Source organism: Sturnus vulgaris, chromosome 3, assembly GCF_052056855.1.
Source record: "Sturnus vulgaris isolate bStuVul1 chromosome 3, bStuVul1.hap1, whole genome shotgun sequence".
Taxonomy (NCBI): domain Eukaryota; kingdom Metazoa; phylum Chordata; class Aves; order Passeriformes; family Sturnidae; genus Sturnus; species Sturnus vulgaris.
Genome location: NC_142245.1, coordinates 15,163,106 through 15,183,620, shown reverse-complemented (window position 1 = coordinate 15,183,620; position 20,515 = coordinate 15,163,106). Strand labels below are relative to the sequence as shown.

The 20,515-nt window shown below is 41.5% G+C and overlaps 1 protein-coding gene across 26 annotated transcripts in view; it reads right to left on the bottom strand.

Moving 5' to 3' along the window:
• NRXN1 (neurexin 1) overlaps positions 1-20,515 on the bottom strand; it is a 671,565-nt gene that overhangs the window by 268,493 nt on the left and 382,557 nt on the right. For 4 of the 26 annotated variants that reach the window (XM_088161022.1, XM_088161023.1, XM_088161024.1 and 1 more), the window contains exon 1: positions 2,553-3,243. The exons of the other annotated variants lie outside the window; for them this stretch is intronic. In XM_088161022.1, coding sequence (XP_088017148.1) covers positions 2,553-2,793 — 241 coding nt within the window. In that variant the 5' untranslated portion in view covers positions 2,794-3,243. Of the gene's footprint in view, positions 1-2,552; positions 3,244-20,515 lie in introns of those variants that run through there. 26 annotated transcript variants of the gene reach the window in all.

The window sequence follows — 20,515 nt, the reverse complement described above, 5'->3', positions numbered from 1 at the left end:
GGAAAACTGAAAGATTAAAAAAATTAAACCCAAGAGGGTGGGGGTGTCAGGGCTAGACAGTGCCGGGGTAAAGGGAAAGGGTGTGGATGTCTGAGGACTGTGGTGATGTTTATTCAGTGCCTGAACAAAGTGATCATTTCTCCTTTCTTTCACACTTCTAATTCACCGTATTAGAGAGCAATGCTTCCATTTGGGATTGACTAATTGACCTGCCCTAAAAGCTCTTTTCTACTTTTAGCAGGTGTGATGGTGCAAAAAGCTGAGAAGTAACAAAAAAAGCTGCTATGAGGTCACCATAAAAACTACAATTTTTTAATGTACATTCGTATTAGACTAGACCAAAATACCTGCCAAGCTAAATAGAGCTAAAGTTGAAGGATACAAGCCTGAGAAGCAAATTCACACCCAGCTAAGTCAACTAGGGGCTAGGGACACTGGAGAGGAGCAGGTAAGGGACAAGCACACACACACACACACACTCCTTCTCCCTCACCCAGTTCCCTCTGACAGATGCTTAGAGATGCAGCGTTGGGCTCCACAGGAACTGTGCCCAACACTGTTCCGCCTGAGACAGAAATGCTTCTGTCAGGCTTATAGAAGCAAATGGGAACACCTCTCTGAAGAATTAATAACGAAAAGAATTAAATGCTTTAAAATGCTGTCAGATAGCAGAATTTCTCACAAGCACAGGAAAGCAAAAACAGAGTTATGAAGTAAACATTCTGAAATGCTACCTTATGACAGAGAACATCCCTCTTTTCATAAAATCAGCTACTTAACTTCTGGAGAGGCTCCTGGGCTTCCCTATGAAGTCCTTAAGTGGCAGCTTCACCTCTTCAGATTTAATTTTCTTTAACAAGACTCATTTCTTCTGAGAAACCTTCCTTTTTACACATCACCCTTTAACTGGGTCCAAGGTAATATCTTCTGGCAGAAGGTGTGATTTTAAAATGCTTTCTAAGGAACTGTAGCTGGTACCTCTACAATCATGTTTCTTTTCCCCTCATCCTTTTAGCCTTCCCTCATTCGAATAACAAGCCCCTACATGATAACCCCATATGGGCAGAAATTGAGAACAGTAAGCATATACATATATGTGCACACACATACATCTTTAGTTCTCCCCTGTAGCACATACATTACAGAACATGCAGCATTCTCAATCTTGCACTGCCTCAAGTGCACTACAGAGTGGTGGCCTGAATTTCTCAATTGTTTTGTTTTTAATTAGACCAGTCATATAAGTTTCTAGAAAATAACAAAATGCTTAAGAAGAGGCATTTCTGTGCACTTCATCTTTTCTAGCAGTTACGTATCAAAGGGTATTTAGCACACAGTGGGAGTTTTCAGGTAAACAATGCTACCGTTTCCACCAATACCAGCATTATTAATCACTGGAAAAAATCCAGTAATTCCTAACTACCTCGTGCCTGCAACTAGGTCATCTTGCACAGAGAAGCAAAGGTTAAGTACAAGATCTGTTTTTCACTTTGCAAAGCCTGTAAATGACATCGCATGGTCGTGCAAATGAAGCAAGGCAAGACGAGAAAATGAAGAAGAATGAAGCTGTATAATCTAATCAGAAACCAACAAAGGGGTTTCTTCTTCTCTTCCTCCCTCGGAGACAAAGAGAGGCTTAATTTAAATCCTTAAAACACAGTCTGGTGTTTCGCTTTCTTTGACAGCTTTTGGTACTCCCGAACATATGTATGCACACCTATTCTGCACGTATTGATGTGCAGGTTCTCGCAAGTCTGCGTGCAAAAAGAAAGAACTGCATGGGGCTTTCCGAAAGGCACTGAAGCAGCTTCCTGTCACTTCACAAACTAACTACTGGAGCACTGTCGTTCTTAAGCAAAATGTACTTGCACCTGGAAAGAATTTCATCTCCGTCCCTTTGCTGCCCGCTAAAGTGGGCATCGCCTCCCTCAGTGTCTCAGCTCTTACCGCTCCCCCGATCCCCAGCATAATGAGCTGACCTTTGCTTTAGTTCACCGACTTTCGACCAAGGTAATGAACTGGAAGCAGCCCCATCATCACCAGCGGTTTAAGCAGCGCACCGGCTCCCTCCCCGCCCCTGGCTCCGCGCCGGGGTCCCCGGGCGCCCTGCCCTGCCTGCGCCGTGGGGGCGGCTTGCCCTGAGCGTGTGTCCCCGCACCGGGCCGGGAGGGGACGGGCTGGGGGGAAACGAGGCGGGGCGCTCCCAGCCTGGGGGCTGCAGCTCCGGGCGCCTCCGGGCTGGGCTTTCCAGGCGGCTCCCTCTGCGGCGGGGCAGGGAGAGCCTCCGCTCCAGCGCCTGCCCCGCGCCCGCGGACCCCGCCGGCCCCAGGGGATGCCCGGCGGCCCCGGCAGCATCCCCCGCCCCGCCGGCAGCGGCGGGACGGGCCGGATCCCGCCCGACGGGGCTCCCGGCGGGCCCGGCCCCGCAGCCCAGCCCTTCCTTCTCCGCCGTGCTCCTCATCCTCCCCCCGAGCGCCGCCGCAGCCCGCGCCTGACCTCTGCGGGGCGGCGCGCCCCCGACCGCACAGGGACCGAGCGGCACCCGAACCCACCGTGTCCACCTCGCAAGGAAGCCGGTGACCTGTAGATAGCGATAGGCACTGAATGATGTTTGCTGCTGCCGTGGAAATGGTGAATGTGGTGAGCGCCCAAACTGGAGGCGCCCCACGCCACCCCGAGGAGGCCGCTGAGAGTGAGCGGGACTATCCAGAGCAGGGCCAAGCGGCCGCCGGCGCTGCTGCTGCCGCTGCTGGCGGGTCCCGGCTCCGGGCTGCCCCTCAGGAGCCCCCCCATCCTCCGGTGCTCGGCGAGCCGGCCCGCGGCGTCCTCGGGAGGAGCAGCAGCCAAAGCAACGGAGGCAAACTTTGGGCAGAGGCGCTCGCACACTCGCACACGGCGCTGGATGCAGCTCACGGCACCAGGCGAGCCATCTCTTCCCTTTGAGAAAGCCTATGAGGATCCTTTTCTCCAGGTCTTCTTCTACCCAAAACAATCCGAGACATAGTCAGAGAATCCAGGCAGTTTAGAGCCTTCGCAAAGAGGTGGAAGTGGGGAAAAGCCCCGCGCCCAAACAATCGCTAGTTTCAGCTTTCCTGGGGCTGGTGCTCATTAACAATACTCCACAGTTGCAAGGTCTACGAGAAAGCCAAGCATTCCCCCATCCTCAGTAATCCACAATGTAGCCAATCATGCCACATTTCTGCTAAGAAAGAGAGAAGGGGATGCCACTCCATCAGCCAGCGCTGGGAAAGCAGAGAAAAATCAAACTGCTGCTCTTCCCTCCATTCATCTCCAAACTGGTGAGCCCTCACCGAGCGAGCTCTCTCCCGGCGCGCACACACACTCACACTCGCCAACACACACTCACACACTCGCACACGCCGCCAGACAATAATCAGGCTGCTCCGGCAATCTCAGTGGTCTGGCTATTGACAGTAATACCCGAGGATGTTTTCAGGGAGAATAGTGCACCCTTATGAAAGAAGCTGGGAAAAAAAATAATAATAAAAATAAGCATGCTTGCGAGGAGCAGGGCTATGCAAATCTGCAGTCTCCGAACAGCAAATCGCTGAGGCTTGGATGCAATGCAGAGGACGAGCCTATGTTAAAGAGGGAGGCTGAGTTCAGCTCCCACACAGTCGCGCTGCCTCTCCTCAGCCTTTCGGGAGCCGCGCACTTCCAGAACGCGGCTTGGGCGGTGTGGAGGGGACACACACACACACACAGACACACTCACACAAGCGCGCACACACACTCACACGCCTCTTCTCCCCACCCGCGCCGCGGAGTCAGCAGCACGGCAGGAGCACTTCCCCTCCTCCGATAGTTTAGAGGTATCAGTGTCTTGAAAGCCCACTTTCATCTTGAAAAGAACGATTTCGGGGTCTTTTAATTGGCCTAAACTTCGTCCATCAGATGTTTCCCTCCGTCTATTCGGGCACCGGCTGTGATTATCCGGTAATTACACGCACGGCGCCGAACAAAGAGTTACGGGGATTTTCTCCGGCACTACTCAACTACCGCACCTCGGCCGCCCACCGCAGCCACGGCCGCAAACTGGGCTGAAAAAAACCCTTTCAGGGCTGAGCTCCCCCGTTCCCCCGCCGCTGCAGGGCGGCGCCGGCAGCTCCCGCATCGCCACCCGGGTGCGGGGCCCCGCCGCGGCGCTCGCCCCACGCCTAGACCCAAAACAGGGCGAAGGGCTACACTACACCACCAGCACCATCTCCGCAGAGACACACACACAAGCCGAGGGTGCCGTGGGAGTCGATATCGCGTTTAAAAGCCGAGGGTCGGCATTCTAAGGGCCAACCCATCACCCCGCGGCCGGGGCTGCGCCCCCCGGAGCCGGGCGCGGAGGCGCACCCCCTGCAGTACCGCACCTGGGCACAGCAGGGTGTGCGAGCCGCACACTCCCGGCCCTCCTCCCTCTCTCCCCCGTTCTTTCTCTCTCTCCCTCCCTCCGTCCCTCCCCCGCTTCCAGCCTGCCGTAGATCTTGTGCCATGCCTTCAGCAGCATGAGATCATGGGTGCGGGGTGCGGATGCGTGAAAGCAAGAGGGCGAGCGGTGGGCGTGAGAATGTGGTTTTTTTTTTAAATACATTTCGCGTTAATTTAAACGAAAACCGCTGCAATTCGCCGAGGCGCTAATTCCCGCGGGTGCGAAGGGAAGTCACAACCTTTGCTCAGCTGCGTAGGCTGAGGAACGAGGAAGGCGTTTCGCGCCGGCTCCGCTCAGCCCAGGGCGGATCGCTGCTGCCCCCGGCGAAAGAAACGCCCTTCGCCGGCGGGTCATGTCTGGAGCCGCACACAGCGACGAGAAGACCCCGAACCCCCCGAGCAGGGGCGAGCAAGCGGCAACTCCTGCCCTGCCCCGCCCCGGGGGCTGTGCTGGTCACACCCCTGCCCACCTGGGCGCGTCGCATCGCAGCCTCTCCACGCACCCAAAGTTTTGCCGAGGTGAATTGTAACAAAGCCTTAACAGTGAGGAAAGATGCTCTGCCCGAGCCCTTTCTGCGCTCCGTGGAAGGGCAGACACACACCCCGAAGGAAGCCCCCACCCGCCCTGGGCCGGGGGAGCGGCTCTGCGAAGCGGGGCCGCCCTGTAACACCCCCGGCTCGCCAGAGGGAAAGGCAGATTAGGAGAAAGTCAGTGACTTTTCCAACCTGTCTCCAAAAGCCTCTGTGAAAGAAGAAACACCAATTTTCCAAACTATCAGCTTTCAACTGTCATGCACTGTCACCTCCTAAAAAAATAAAAGACAATAATTCTCTAAGTTTCGGAGCTCGGGAAAGAAGGAAAAAACGGCATGAAACCTTAAAGAAACGTCAGCCTGGATTTGACAGCTCTCATAAAATTAAACCTTCTGATATATGTTTCCTGTTCATGCAAGTAATGTATTTTAGAAATTTCATCCATAAATACCACTAGGTCTTCTATCAATCGACTCAGGAAACAAAATATTTCAGTCAGTGGAACCAGTTTTTCATTAAACTGTTCACATGTTGCTTCAGTTTTAGAAACAGGCAGTAGTTAACTTGACTGTTCTTAATGATTCTAGACATCCTACAGACGAGGAACTTAAAATTGTTATCACTCCTCTGAAATAGGAAGCCGGTATTGCCAACCGTGTAACGATACAGTTGGCAACGCAGTTGTACAGATAAAATTTCAGTTGGCAAGTCCTGCCTAGACTCACTCTGCTCGGCTGTGCTGTTTTGAGGCCGCCATCGGGAGCCGCATTGTGCTACCTTACAGCGGGAGTTTCCCTGCTGGAACCCAGGAAAGCATGGCTCCATCCCCATTGGGGGATTCCCCCGTCAGGTGTAACCTTGCTGAGAGAGGCTTTCCGCAGATCCCACCCAGCCCGAGCACAGTTTGTTCGACTTTGGTTAAAGACCCACATTGGTGTGGATTCAGAAGGACATCTTTGGATATCTTTGTAGTCTGAGTACCTTAATCTAAATTCTTGTTCCATCTACTGTGCCAGGGAGGCCTAAAGTGCTTAAAAAACAAGGACAAGTGAATAAAATGTTTAGGTACTTCCAAGATACTTCATTTAATATTTTACTGAAGATAAAAGGAGGTTTTAAGCGCTCTGCTTTATTAAATATGTACTATTTATGCAGTGCACATACACAACTGCCACTAAAGTTTCTAGTTTTAATCTGTGCCTGGAGACTACTTAGTGAAGTGATTTTTTCCATCAGATAGATTATAATGGGTCATTTTTAGGTGCTATATTATGATATTAAACATTACTTAGAGACCGTTAAATTAATGGGTTGTTTTGCTGCTATGCATCCAAACCAAGAGTTGAGTATACAAAGGCCAAATTTTCACAAAACTGTTTAGGTATCTAACTCTTACTTAAGTGCCCTATTAAAGTGTGAATGGGGTGACTGCCCTCTAAGTAGGCATCTCTAGATCTGGTAATATGATCAGCACCTTGGGTGTAGCAACTCTAATTTTAACAACACTTGACATTTTTCTGGCTCTGCACTCTGAACCACAAACAAGAGAGGACTATCCATGTTTCATGGGGGAGAAAGGTGATCTAGTGCAGTGCAAGGGTGAGAAATGGGAGAGAATTAATTTGCAGAAAATATGAAAAGATTGAAAATTAAAATAATACCAGGAAGATGAAGAAAGAAGTGTGTATGAAAGCAAGATGAAGACAGGAAGGCCAAAGAGGGACATTCTAGTAAAATCCTCTCTTGCTCAAATTTCTTTTTTGTGTTTTCAGCAAGCTAATAAAACTTCTTTACAATTTGAAGCAAATCTTGGTAGTCAGACACTTATACTTTTTGTGTGTTTTGATGTAAAGAAGGTTGTAGGTGAGTGTCAGTCTCTTTCCTCAAGTAGCGAGTGATAGAACAAGAAATGGCCTCAAGTCATGACAGGGAAAGTTTAGATTGGATATCTGGGAAAATTTCTACAAGTATTGTCAAGCATTGGAACAGGCTGTCCAGGGGGAACAGGATGCCCAGAGAAGTGGTGAACTAATCATTCCTGGAAGTATTTAAAAGACCTGTAGAGATTCAGATTAGATATTGGGAAGAAATTCTTTACTGTGAGGGTGGTGAGGCACTGGAACAGGTTGCCCAGAGAAGCTGTGGATGCCCCATTCCTAGAAGTGTTCGAGGTCAGGCTGGATGGAGCTCTGAGAAATCTGGTCTAGTGGAAGGTGCTCATGGCAGAGGGGTTGGAAAGAGATCATATTTAAGGTCCCTTTCAACCCAAACCATTTCAGGTTTCTATGTGGTACTTAGAGACATGATTCAGTGGCCTTGACAGTGCTAGGTTAATGGTTATCTGAGAGGTCTCTTGGGACCTAAATGGTCCCATGGTTCTGTGATTCTATTTAAAAAGTTTAATTGGGTGTTTTGGCAGTTGGAGTTAGGCTTTTTAATGACAAATAAGTTAAAGGCTTCTGCAAGTAAACACTATGAAAACCAAAGGTAAGCAGCATTCCTTACTTAAAATGTTTGCCTTTTTACCCTCTGCTGACATGAGAGTGTGATTTTTTGTTAGCTGAGGACTAACTGAAGTTGAAATAACCTGGTTTTAATCCCCAAGGACATAGAATTGTACTTCCAACACAATCAACATACTGGTATCAGTCTGTGAAGGTTCACTCAAAGAATGAAGAAGTGGTACACAAGAAAGCAATGAACAAGAGTTTGAGTAAACAAATAAATATTCCACTGCAGGCATAGTAAATAAAATGTGAAAATGAACTCTAGTGTTCACAAGGTAGTTTTTAGTATCTCCAGAACTTAGCTCAGTGATGTTAGTCCCATTTAACTCTTACCCTGTGCAGGTCACATTGGTAGTAAATGTCACTTTTAATCAAGGTATTTCCACCAAATGAGCTCTGTTAATACCAGTAGGCTCCTAAATTTTTTGAGCAAAAATATCCTTATTGTAAGAACACATCTTTCCCTAATTTGTTCTAGTGTAATTATGCTCCTAATGCTCCTAAAGAAAATTTATACAAACAAAAAAAGTACTGCCATGAGTATAGTTTACATTACTTCCTCAAATAAAATCAAATAAAGATACTTCTTCCTGGTCTGACCATATCTGTCTGCAACAGTACAGATAGATCGGCTGAGATGGACAACTTCAGCAACAGCAGCAAAACTGAAGTGCAGACCATGCCTTAGGCCAGCAGAAGTTGTCAGTTAAATTCAGGGCTCCTTTTGGTTAAGTGCCACCTTATGCAACCAGGCTCCTCTGGCCACCTCTAGATAATCCTGCACTTAGTGTTGTAACATCCACTCTTAAGTTCCTGACGCTTAACTGCTGTTCAGCAAAGTAATAAGAAAAAAACAACAACAAAAAAAAAACCCAACCCAAAACACCTCCACAAATCTGTATTTGTATTACAGAAATACTACGTAATTAACTGTGGAGAGCTTTAACACACTACCAATGTTTTATGTTACAGGTTTTCCCCACTACTAGACTTGGACTCTCCCTTAATTTGAAAATACATGGACATTCTGTGATTACAATTACACAGACCAGAATTTATGTTTATCCAGCCTGCAGACAGAGGCTTAGAGAAGAAAACAGTCAAACTAATGTTTTTTCTTTCCCCTATAAACACTGCTGAATTTAATGACCTATACACTGTATCTTCCAGTGGTTTTACTGATGTCCAGCAACAGTGGAGGTGGTAACTTTCCACTTTTAAACAACAGAGAATGTTCATTTCAAAAGCCAGTTAATTGCTGAGCCAAGGCCTGTCATTCATGTCCAGTTTATGTCCTAACCCTACATAACCTAGAGCTAAAATTGTTTACTTTATGCCAATAATCTTTATCCTATGAACTACTTGAGGACTTAGAAGGTAAAAAATATGATCCATGGGGAATGAATGAAGTATTTGTGCAGCTATAAAACACACAGAAATTCAAAATTTTGGTAGTCATGTGAGAAAGGGGAGCTTACAAAGGAAATACTTAGGCTGCTTTCTCTGTAGTGCAGTATTCCCTCTCTATGCATAGTTCAAAACAAATCCTGGTACAGTTAAGTCATATTTCTGTCCATCCAGATAGGCTTAAATCTTCATAATAAATGTTTCTTCACTCTGTGTGTATAAAATAATCTCTTTCTCTCTATTCCTTGCTGTCAAAATCAAGCTGATTTTCATTTTGTTTCATTTCATTGAAGACATGCACATAAGCCAGGTCTTTTCAATTTAGAACAGAAGGGGCTTGTGGAGAACATTTTGCATTGGGGAATTTTGACTTTGAGGAGAAAGCCCCTCTTTGTCTGAAATAGCCCTTGTTGGTTCAGAACTCATTGGGGCACTTTGCCAAGTTTGTCCATCCTTATTTAAATTAGGCCTGGTTTGAGCTGGCTTGAGGAGGATGGCTCAGAATCCACTGTGGGTTGGCTTTGGTGGCTCCCAGTGCTACAATGCCACTTAATATCCATTTTTTTTTTTTTAAGTTTAACTTGGCAGAAAGTTTTCTAACACTTTGTGTAGTTTCCAATCTAAAGCCAAAGGAAATAAGGCCAAGTCCACCTGTAAGTACACAGAGGCATTTAGGGATTTGTAGTCCTGTAGCAAATGGTCTCCAGCCCTGTTCTTTGTGGGCTACCACATGAGTGGTTAATTCTATGGGCAGTGGTTAATTCTATGGGCAGTTAGGCTGCTGCTGCAGAACCTGCAAAAGTCTCTCTGACTTTTCCCAGTGCTGCTGCAGGAATTGGCACTGTATTGCCATAGAAAGAGAGATCCTGGTACAGCTTGTATGCTACTGATTTGAACTTCTCAGCAAATACTCTAGCTAGGGACAAAAAGCAAGCCACCACAAAAATAGCTTGTAAATTAGTCATCAAGAAGTTTGATGGCAAATGCCAATAACAGAACCCAGTATTCTGCTCTTTTGTATTCAGTACAAGCATATGAAGCATATGCAAAACTTATTTGTTGATAAAGGCCTCCAGAAATACGAAAAGTGTGTATATTACAGAGTTGTTTGCAGCCTTTGATATTGTTTACCATGTGCAATAACTGAGATATTAAATGCCATGTCAAGGAAAGCTCACAATAGACTGAGTGCAACAGGCACAAAATGAGCCACAAAATGGAGAAATTGAGTTTAAAGACCTTGCATGGCCAAGTTGATTTTTTTGTTGTTGTTGTTGTTTCGTGGATTTTTTTGTTGTTTGTTTGTTTTGGTTTTTTTGTAGGAAGCCCACTGGTAACCAAGAGAGCCTTAAATGGTGTTTGTGGAGCACCTAAAGCAGGGTTTTCTGACAGGATTTCTAAGATATCACTCATTATGACTCATGAACATCACACAACACCCCTCACTTTTCTGGCCTGGGTCAAGAAGGGGATGTACAGTGAAGTTCCACCTCCTGCCTTCCTTGAACACTTTAGTCCTGCTTCAGTCTTGGCAAAGAAAGGGATAAGATGCAGCCATCTACTTTTTGTCCAGTGCAATACATTGCTTCAGACTCCAGACAGCAGTAGTGCCACAAGCCAGCTGTAGAAGAAGCTGAATTTAAAAAGCAGAGTTGCAAGGAGACGACTTTAACTTTTGACAGTCATAAGTTGAAAATGTTCAAATACTTATTTAGCTTTAAGCTTCTTTCTTCTTTTTCTTTCCCCCAGAAAAAGTGTCACCGTTGTGCAGAACACATTTATAACGCCAAGCAAATTTCCTATAGCTGAGTTATGAACCTCTGAACATACAGGTTTAAAATGAAAATGCTGACATAATCTTAAATGTAGTGGCACAAATACTGCCACTACAATAATCCTTGTAATCTAATATATTAGCCCTAGGGGGATGAAGACTGAATTGCTGGTCTCAGACAGCCTTTCTGAGGCTCAATTCAAATTGCACAATTATTCTACATCCTTCAAGTTCTTTAAAATACATTTCAGATGCAGTATTGTACATTCCAAAATATTTCTTCTTCAGAGATTGATTTGACTTTTTTTTTTCTACTTTAAAGAGATATATGACCTCGGAGGCATGTGAAAAATCATTAATCAAGTTTAGACTGTGTAACACTCTTTTGCGTGTGAAAGACTACTTTTTTTTCTAGATTCCCTCAGTTATGTTGCCAAGGTGATTCCCCCAGAGAGCCATGTGTTTATCTTGACAGGTGTTAGTGAGATCTGGGGAATCTCAGTGGAATTGTTACTGGTTGCTTTGAGGTACAGTAGAAAACATTAAGTCTGCAAACTAATGAACTTACATTCTAAATAAAATAAACCACAGAGTAAGTTGGATTAATCTACTAATGCCTTTCTAATGAAGCTTTTATTGGGCGTATGGTATGGTCTTGCTACTTTCCTCATATAGCTAGCACAAGCTAAAATTCAAAATGAAATATACGTGTACCTCTTCTGTGAGATACCAGTCTCAAAAACTTGCCATCACAATTATATTCAGACTGCTGTTTTACTGGCATAACCTCTGATTACGGTTTGCAAGACTAAATTGATTAAAAAAAAACCAAGAAAACAATCAGATTAAAAAAGGAAAAAAGAGACACCACTGATAGGAAAAAATACAACTTCTAGTGCTGCTCCTAGGGGAAAATTTAAAACCACTGCTGATAACTTAAAATTACTCTAAAATCCATTCTGTGACCTGTCCTGACAATGTCAGGGAATCATTAATTAAGTACTGTAACATCCAAAGCTAAATAATAATTTCTTAGTTACAGTCCATTTGTGTTTTCCAACACTGAGCAGTAATACACTATATTTTTGTAGTGCATATTAGAAGCAATAAAACAATAGGTGCTTCTAACAAAAAAGAATTAGTCTTAAGCAAGGTGAAACAAAATACCATCATTTTCAGCCAGCGATGCCTTTTGCTTCTAATTGCCATTTTCTTTCTCTCTGTATATGTACAAGATCAGAACACGAGAAAAAAACATTCCTTAGCAACATTCATCTTCTGGGAGCATGCTGCTGAATTTAGGTATAAAACCATAACGACATCTCAAAGCATAGCAATAGCTCATATACTTCAGCTTTGATATACTACTTCAAATCCTTAATCTCCTCCTTTCAGATTTCCACATAAAGTTTTACTCTGCTTCCATATTTGCAAATGCCCATTCGAGACAAAAACATCTTTTCATACCGAGGCTCTCCCCTCCCTGTATTTACTTCAACAACAAATTAGCAGCCAAATTTTTCTCTTTTTTTTTTTTTTTTAATTTTTCTTTTTCGAGTATAAGAAAATAGATATGGTAAAAACAGAGTGAGAACACAAGAACACAGTTTTTCTTTCCTTCAGCACCAGCAGCCAGAAACAGTATGAAAGCAATGGATCATGAAGAAAAGCAATTTCCTACTTCAGGGATTAAGCAATACTCTCTTTTGTAATGTTAAATGAAAGTTTTAGTTATTTTTTTCCAAGTAATACTGATTTTTTCCCCCTCAATGTAAATAAATATGCACTGGAGAAACTCCAATACTCACAAACACATCACTTTCTAGCCAATCAATAACACAGATAAAACCCTTTGTGTTGTGCTTCTTTCAGCAGGCCTATTGATAGGGCAAGAAAAATTAAGCTACTACAGAAGCCAAAGGTAATTAACTTAACGGGAGAGAAAATCTGATTATATATACATTCCATTCTTTTCTTAAGGACAAATATAGGGGATTCATATATAGGAAATAGACTTTTGGGGAAGCATTCAAGTAGTGACAACTATTTTATTGGCACACCTCTCATCCAGTGACAATGCAATATGAATTACCTGTTGTGATGATTGAAGGCTACCACACCCTCTCTAAAATATGATCCTACAATCCTCTTCAGTAGTGTGGAAAATATGGAACTTCTACACCTGCCTCTGCCCCAGTTTTTCAAAGTGCAGCCTTGGACAAATGGCTACAAATCATTTGCCATTTAATGGCTAACTGGCAAGCTGGGTCAATATTACCAGTCCCAAAGATAAAGGGTATTTGCATGAGTAAGGCTGGGTGGAATTACACCCTTCACACCAATGCTGAAAGGTTCCAAAGGCTTTAATTGTCCAGCACAGAACATTGCAGGATTAAGTCTTCTCCGCCTGCAATTTTTTTTATCTATAAAGCTCTACCAAGAATATTCAGTGCAACTTTAAAGCCAATGCTCTGTTTAAAGCACTTTGAGATCTCTTCCAGATGAATTCCACTGTTCGTAATAATTATGGAAACGTGGGCCTCCCTCAATTTTTATACATAGATGGATAGGAATCCTGTAAATATTTTATCAACTTTGCCTAAAGGGACAATTTGTATGGGAAAACATTACCACGGTAAACAAACTTTGTTGGCCAAGCTTGTTCTCCTTAGCATATATGCAAATAGCTGCAAATATCAAGAGATTGGAAAGAGAATAATTTGATTCATACCTGTGTTTTAGTTTTAATGAATTACATTAAAAAAAAATTCCTAGCTAAACCAAAGTGTCTGCTATATAATTAAAATGAAGAGTCACAACCATCTTATCTTTAAAAGCAGATTGTAAAGGAAAGAAAATCCAGGACTTCTCAGCTGCAATTTTATGGCTCTATCAAAACTTGCCTAATTTTACCTATTTATTTCAGTGCATAATAAAATATGTACTCAGAGAAAAAAATGTGCAATGCATACATATTTTTAAAGGCTTAGAAAGCAAGCAGCTTTCTTTTAACACCCTTGGATCTAATTTTGTTTCTAACAAGTAAAATGAGAAGAATGGGGCCCTAAAAACGATAATGGTCTGAAACCTGCTCTTTGAATCTTTGCACATGCTAAAGCTATAATTTGAATAGAAAAGATGGGTGGTCTGCTGACCATCTTTGGTCACAGAGTTGAGCATTACTGCCCAGAAAAAGCTTATGGGTTTTGTCAGGAAGGTTTCAGAAACCACTATATTGAACCACCAGCCTATAATAGCTCTTCCACATTTCACAGGATGTCAGTTCCTGGAGCTGTTTTCCCTTTGATGCACACAAAGTACTGCCAGTAATTTCAATCAGAATTATGCCATGCACTGGAAGAAGACAATCACATAATATGAATTATCATGTTTTTTTCCATATCCCTGCCTCTCACAGAACTGCTGGTTTGTTAGAGGAGTTAGTACAGTATATGCTACTGATCTGTGGCTGCTTTGTTTAAAAAAAGCTTAGTACTGGTGTACTTCTTATCCAGATATATCAAAGCACGTTATAAAGCAGCAAAAGGAGTGGAACCAAGAAGAGACAGTGAAACTTTTTTTTTTTTAATTAAATTTAGTAACATGAAATGCTCTCCAATTATTTGTAGTGAAAAATAAAGGGAACATTATGAAAATTAAAGAATCACATTGTAAAAAATTCCTTCGTTTTAAATTATGTTCCCCTTCATAATTTTTGTGGTCTTAGTTTTAAAAAGTTAAATGCCTTTTCTTTGTTGCTATTTTTCAGTTGGGATTGAACAAATCTTCGTTTAAATATTTTCTTCTCAGAGAGACCTCTAAACCTAAGATTAGTTAATTCTTAATATAACTCCAAATCAGGGCATTTTTCTCAGTAAAACTCCTGCTCTTGATGCACTTGCATTACACAGGACAACGAGCAACAATTCTTTGGCTAAGAGTGAAAATATACACCAAAATTACAGTCACAGAAAGGTTTATGAATTAGAGCACATGCTCATGTTCCCACATGCTTTTGAGCTCCAAACTACACGTGGTGGTCAAAACTCACAAAGTGAGGGTTGAAAGACAGGTTTTTTTCAGCAAACATCCTACTGACTGGAATGGAATTTACCCAAGTCAAAGGCCTGGGCTCTGCCTTATTGTTGAAACATTCCAGCAAAATCAATATGAGCTATAAATTATTAGAAGCCATTTTTAATTCTCACCTACTTTGCACTAATGATCAATTTATCATTAATGCAAAAAGAGATTTAAAGCTATGTCTATGCCATTAAAATAAATATCCATTAGCTATTGAGGATATCCCACAAGTGCATTTGCTTCTTGTGGAATTCTTCCAAACACTGGATCTATATACAGTATAATATAATGATATTTAACTGGTAATGAGCTATTGAATTGCACAGGGGGAAATAGCTTACAACCTTAAAAACTTCTAAAGCAACTTCTCTAGTCAAGATGGGTTTCAATTATACAACTCGGTATATGAAAAAGTTTTTTTGTCTATAAAATGCATCTCTCTTAGTTTGCATTTCTTTCATTTTTTTCATCAAAGGAGATTTATAATGTGCAAGCAATACAGTAAAGGCTTCCATCTACTAAAGAAGCTCAGAAATACACAGATTCACAAGATTAGTTTTCCAGAAGGAAAATTCTAATTATGCATTTGAAGGAGTTTGCTTATTCCTTTCCCGTACAGTTTGCAATGTAAATGTTGTAAATGTGACTAGCAGCGGGAAATTCCTGTGTCATTACTCAATACAGACCCAGGTGGTAAGCAACAGTTAAGTTTTTGTTAATTTATTTAGACTTCCTAATTTAATCTCTTTGTTTGAAAAGGAGAAACTACTGTACTGGTGAGATTTTTGGTCACAGTGCTGAGATCAGCAGGTCATTTCATCAGTCTTTAGCCACAGACATAAATCTCATTAGGAAGTTTTCTGACCTAGGTGACTATAAAAACAAGGAGTGAGAAAACCCAGGGCATTAACACAAACCCAGCCATTTATCTGCAATGCATATTTCTCTCCTGACAAAAAAGATTATCAGATTTCCATTTGTTGGTGAAGAGGATAACTCAAGCACTCTGAAATCAGTACATGTTGATTACTGCTCTCTTGTGGCAAACAGGAACTTCTTTTTCCATGTATCTTTTCAGCTGACTAATCGCCAATAAAACTTTATCATATTTTTCTAATAGATACGTGTCAGGGTGAAATGCTTGGTGCTTCTTTTCCTTTTAGTTGCCTGGTCTTAGTGTGAGCCTCCGTGCTTGAACGTGGTTCAGGGTGACACCGTGAGTCGACATCTGCTCACAGCATACTGGAGTGCACAAACACAAGCAGAGGCTGCAAAAATGTGAAGCAATTCTCCCCTTCAGCTCAGCATTAACAAACGCTCAGCAGGAATATAGGTACAAATTTCGACATTATATCCTAGGAAGACACGAGCCTATTGAGAAAAATGTGAGGAGAGCAACATGACCAGAGTCTAGGGAACAGAGGCTTCAATAAAGCTTGAAAGAATTAGGTTGGAAAGGAGACAACTGAGATTGAACATGATAATAGCTTTCAAATGCATGAAAGGCTGTTTCTAAAGAATAAGGAAATCACCTGTTCTCAATCACAGTGATGGACAGGACAGAAAGAAATGTGCTAAATTGCAGCAATTAAGATTCAGGGCAGATATTGTAAAAAACTTCTCAACAGTGAGGATAGTGAGGTGCTATAAAAGATCACCTAGAAGATGGTGGAGTCTTCACTATTAGAATTACTTCTGAACAGCAGTGTCTTCTTGGATCTACTCAAATATAAATTAATACCCTTTCAGGACCGGGACAATGTCCTGCACTCCCTTTCATCTTTAAATTCCTACAAATAGCACTCCTGCAAGCAATCATTTTTGCTGGAAATTGTTAAACTGCAGTGATAAAAATATTCTCCACTAGGCCTCCCCTTTCCCATGTTGGTACAGAAATAAGTTGGAGGAAATTTCTTACCCACACCCTTTTTTTTTTCCCCATGTGATGTTACTAGAGATGACAGGTCTATTTGCCTGTTTGATGCAGAAGACAGCAATGAGAATAACCAACCTTATCTAGGTCAATAATAAACAAATGAATAAGAAAGCAAATCTCACCACACAACAAATTCCTCTGCTGGATCACAAAACAAGACCAAATGAATTCAAGAAAGAGGAAAATGCTTCAGGCACAAAGATTTTAGATGAGTAGAAAAGAAAAGAAGTTGCTCCATCCACTTGGAAGAATAGCTTGTGGTATCTGTATCTATTTATCTAAATCTACATATCTATCTCTATAATCTATATAATATGGTCTATATATCTATATCATCTATATCTATGTCTATCTATATATCTCAATGTGTATGTTTTCCATCTTTTAACACTGACAAAAATTGTCATGATTAGATCTTATTTCCTAAAGTTGGACCATGTTACCAACTATTATGTAACGTGCATGAGATTGAAACATGGTCCTGCTCCTGGACATTACATAATAGTTGGGCTCAATAGTATTCATTAAATAGTCTGTTCTCATGGGATTCCACTTCCAATCATGCTGTTTAGCTTTAAAACTTGCAGTTTCAAGTAATTTTAATTCTTTACTGAATTACAATGTTTTAGTGGACAATATTATCCACAACATCCTGTAAATGATTTTTCGTCTCTGTGTGGTTCAGAGAGTTGCTGTGGTGTCCTATTTGGAATTTCATGGAGCCATTTACATGTGCTAAGTGAAGCAACACCCAGTGCTCGTCCAGATTTGGACAACTGTGCATGAATCATTCAAAAGTGAACTAAAACATGATTGAAAGAACTCACTTAAAAATACCAATTTAAAGATTGAATAAAATCTGCTTGCAAATAATTGTGAGGGAGAAAATTGTAGTGTCAACATAGCAGAGGGTTAGGGTTATGATCTATTGCTAGTGAGGATAAGAAGGAATAGAAATTCCCTGTCTCTTCCCTAATCTATGTCTCTGTAAATTTCCATGTTACATCCTTGACAAGTCTCCTAGTATTTGCAATTTCTTCTTTTTCTCCCTGGTAATTTGCACTGATGTGAAGAGTGAGAGGAATCTCCAGAGCAAGTTCCTTTACTTACAGCTCCCTTTGGAGAAAGAACTTTGCCTTTTTGCTGGTATGTAAAGTATCTCAAGATTTGTCCCTCGTTTATTAAATTCATTAGAGATCATCATGGCTATTGAATTTCCCTCCAACTGGATACTCTCTTGTCAGTAATTCCCTGTCCACTGTTCTTCAAAGAAACAGTTTTCTTTGATCCATATTATAACTGAATCTCCACAACTTGAAAATAAACCTGTTGTAGCTCACTCCTCCACTGCTGATGACTGTATTTCCAGACAAGACCATTCTCTCAGAATATACTTTTCAAGGATGTGAGTCTTTTCTCACACCTTTTGCATTACCTTCTTGCTTCATAGCTCTTTTCTGTAATAATCTGAATACAAATTTTAAAACAATTAATTGATGCTTCTATTCCAGATACTTCAACAGGACAATACATTTAGAAAATATAAAGCACCTAAATAATGCAAGAATTGTGATAAAAGGAATGAGAACAGTTGGATAAAAATAAACCTTATTATTAACTAACCAAATTCACAGCTGCAATGTCATACTCATCAAATTAAAGAATCAGCATCACTAGAAGAATGTGAAAAACCTATTCAATAGGAGGCCATCAAAAGGTCCAGGGACTATGGGATGAGTATCAAAGAGATGTGCAGAATGTAGAACAAGAGAAAGAAAAGTAGCAGAAGACCCCGGAACAGAAGTCCATAGTATACTAGAAAATTGAAGCTAGCAACATTTTACTTTCCAAAGTTGAATTCTAACAAAGGATCCAAGCAACTGCAGAACACACAACAGCAAAATCTGATGCTTCACAATTATTTTTCTTCCCCTATATACTTATGAAATAGATGTTTAAATTTAGTGCTGCTCTTCTTGAAAAGGAAAGTAAAGCTTTTTCCATCATACTTCAGAAAAGCTTCAGGACTGAAATGGAATACATTTCAAATGGAAAGATCAAAGTTACTGTGCTTCATCCCAGAACACACAAAGTTAAAGAAATTAATTATTTTTTTTCTAGAAGTGTTTTGATCCTGATTTCTTATACATAGGGAGGTTGAATTTTTGCCAAGTTGCATGAAAAACTATGCAGCTTCATTGATTCATAACTGTCCAATTATATATAATCTTTGCTTACTGCTCCTGAACAAGGACAATTTTCATGTCATTATTTTCCTTCTGGTTTTCAGTAAGCCAAGCATCACTTGTTTCAACAGAACATCATTATGGGTTACTTTTCTCTCCAAATACATTTTCCAGTGGATCATGTTAAAAAAAAAGAAAGAAAGAAGAAAAAAAGATAACACAAAACCAAGCTGAAAGCAAACAAACCCTTTAAAAATGACAACAAAACCACTGCCACAGCAGTACAGCTGGGATGCAAGCTTCTCTGCCTCTCTGAGAATCTGTCCAGCCTGCATGGGGAATATTGACTGCTGGGCAGATTACCATAGCTATAAAAGAGAGCATGGGGAAATTAAATGAGAAGGACAAAGAGTGGAAGTGGGGTGTGTGTGTACACTTGTTCGCCTGCATGTGAGAGAGAACAAAGAAAAAGCTCTATATTTGGGTTTATGTATCCTTTGCAACATTTCAGAGGTTAGCAACAGTCCCCAAGAAAGCTTCTGCTCATATCCTTTCCTGATTAAGGCAATAAATATTGATGTAATCTCATATTCATGAGTAATTTTCTAAATAAAAAAACCTGACATTTTTAGAAGGACTTTAGCTAAACAATCATGGACCACTTAGGATGGGACCAGGTCCCCTTTACTAAGCACATGCTTTGTTGAAGCTTTCTGAGATATCTATAATACATTTTAAGCATCCGCTATCCCATAATTAACACAATGAATTTATGTTCTCAGAACAGTTCACTAGGTATGACTTTTTTTTACTTTTTTTCTTCTTCTTCTTTTTTAATCTTTAGAGTAGTTTACAGTTAACAATGTTGCTAGCAGGTTAGAACTGTTGATAGGACCTATAATTGCGTCCATATGTTTCTCGTCTCCACCCTCTCCTTTTTAAAGTTTTGTAAGCTTAGATGTCAGGAACCTCTCACTTATTCATTTACAGCAACATGAAGTAGTATAAGCCACAAAATTATTGCATATACTTATGCAATTGCATAATCCTCTATGGAGAACGACGCATACTCTGAATGACATCTATAACTCTGAAAATGTAGTAGGGTGAAATGCAGATGGAACAGACAAGAGTCCTCTGGTCTCAGTTCAAACAATAGGAAAGCACTCTGCTTTTCACTTGGAAAGGAAAAACCAACCCAAGTTGCTTCATAAGTTTAGAAATCATAGAAAACCCATTTGGATATTATAGCCTTAAATTTATATTTGAATATGTAGCCCCTCCACAAGTGTGGGGTTTACAAATTGTGCTAAGAAATTTTCTAATAAATGCATGTGGTATTTTATTACCATGGAACAACCTGACTATAAATGGCTGTAGACTATTAAGGAGCTGGAGTGCAATGATAAATATGGTCACAATCACAGATTAACTAATTGGTTTTTTTTATTCTGCAAGGCCTCTGTTACTGAATTATCAGAGTTATTCCATTAGCAAAGCAGTGCTCTCCTCTGCTGTCACATGAAACACAAAGGATTGTGAATAAGCTCTGAAGGATCACACAGGGAACAACATAATGCTCCAGTTCTGTTTTCCATCACCACCACAGGATAGCAGATTGTGCGTGCAAGAGACCCGGTGGAGCCAC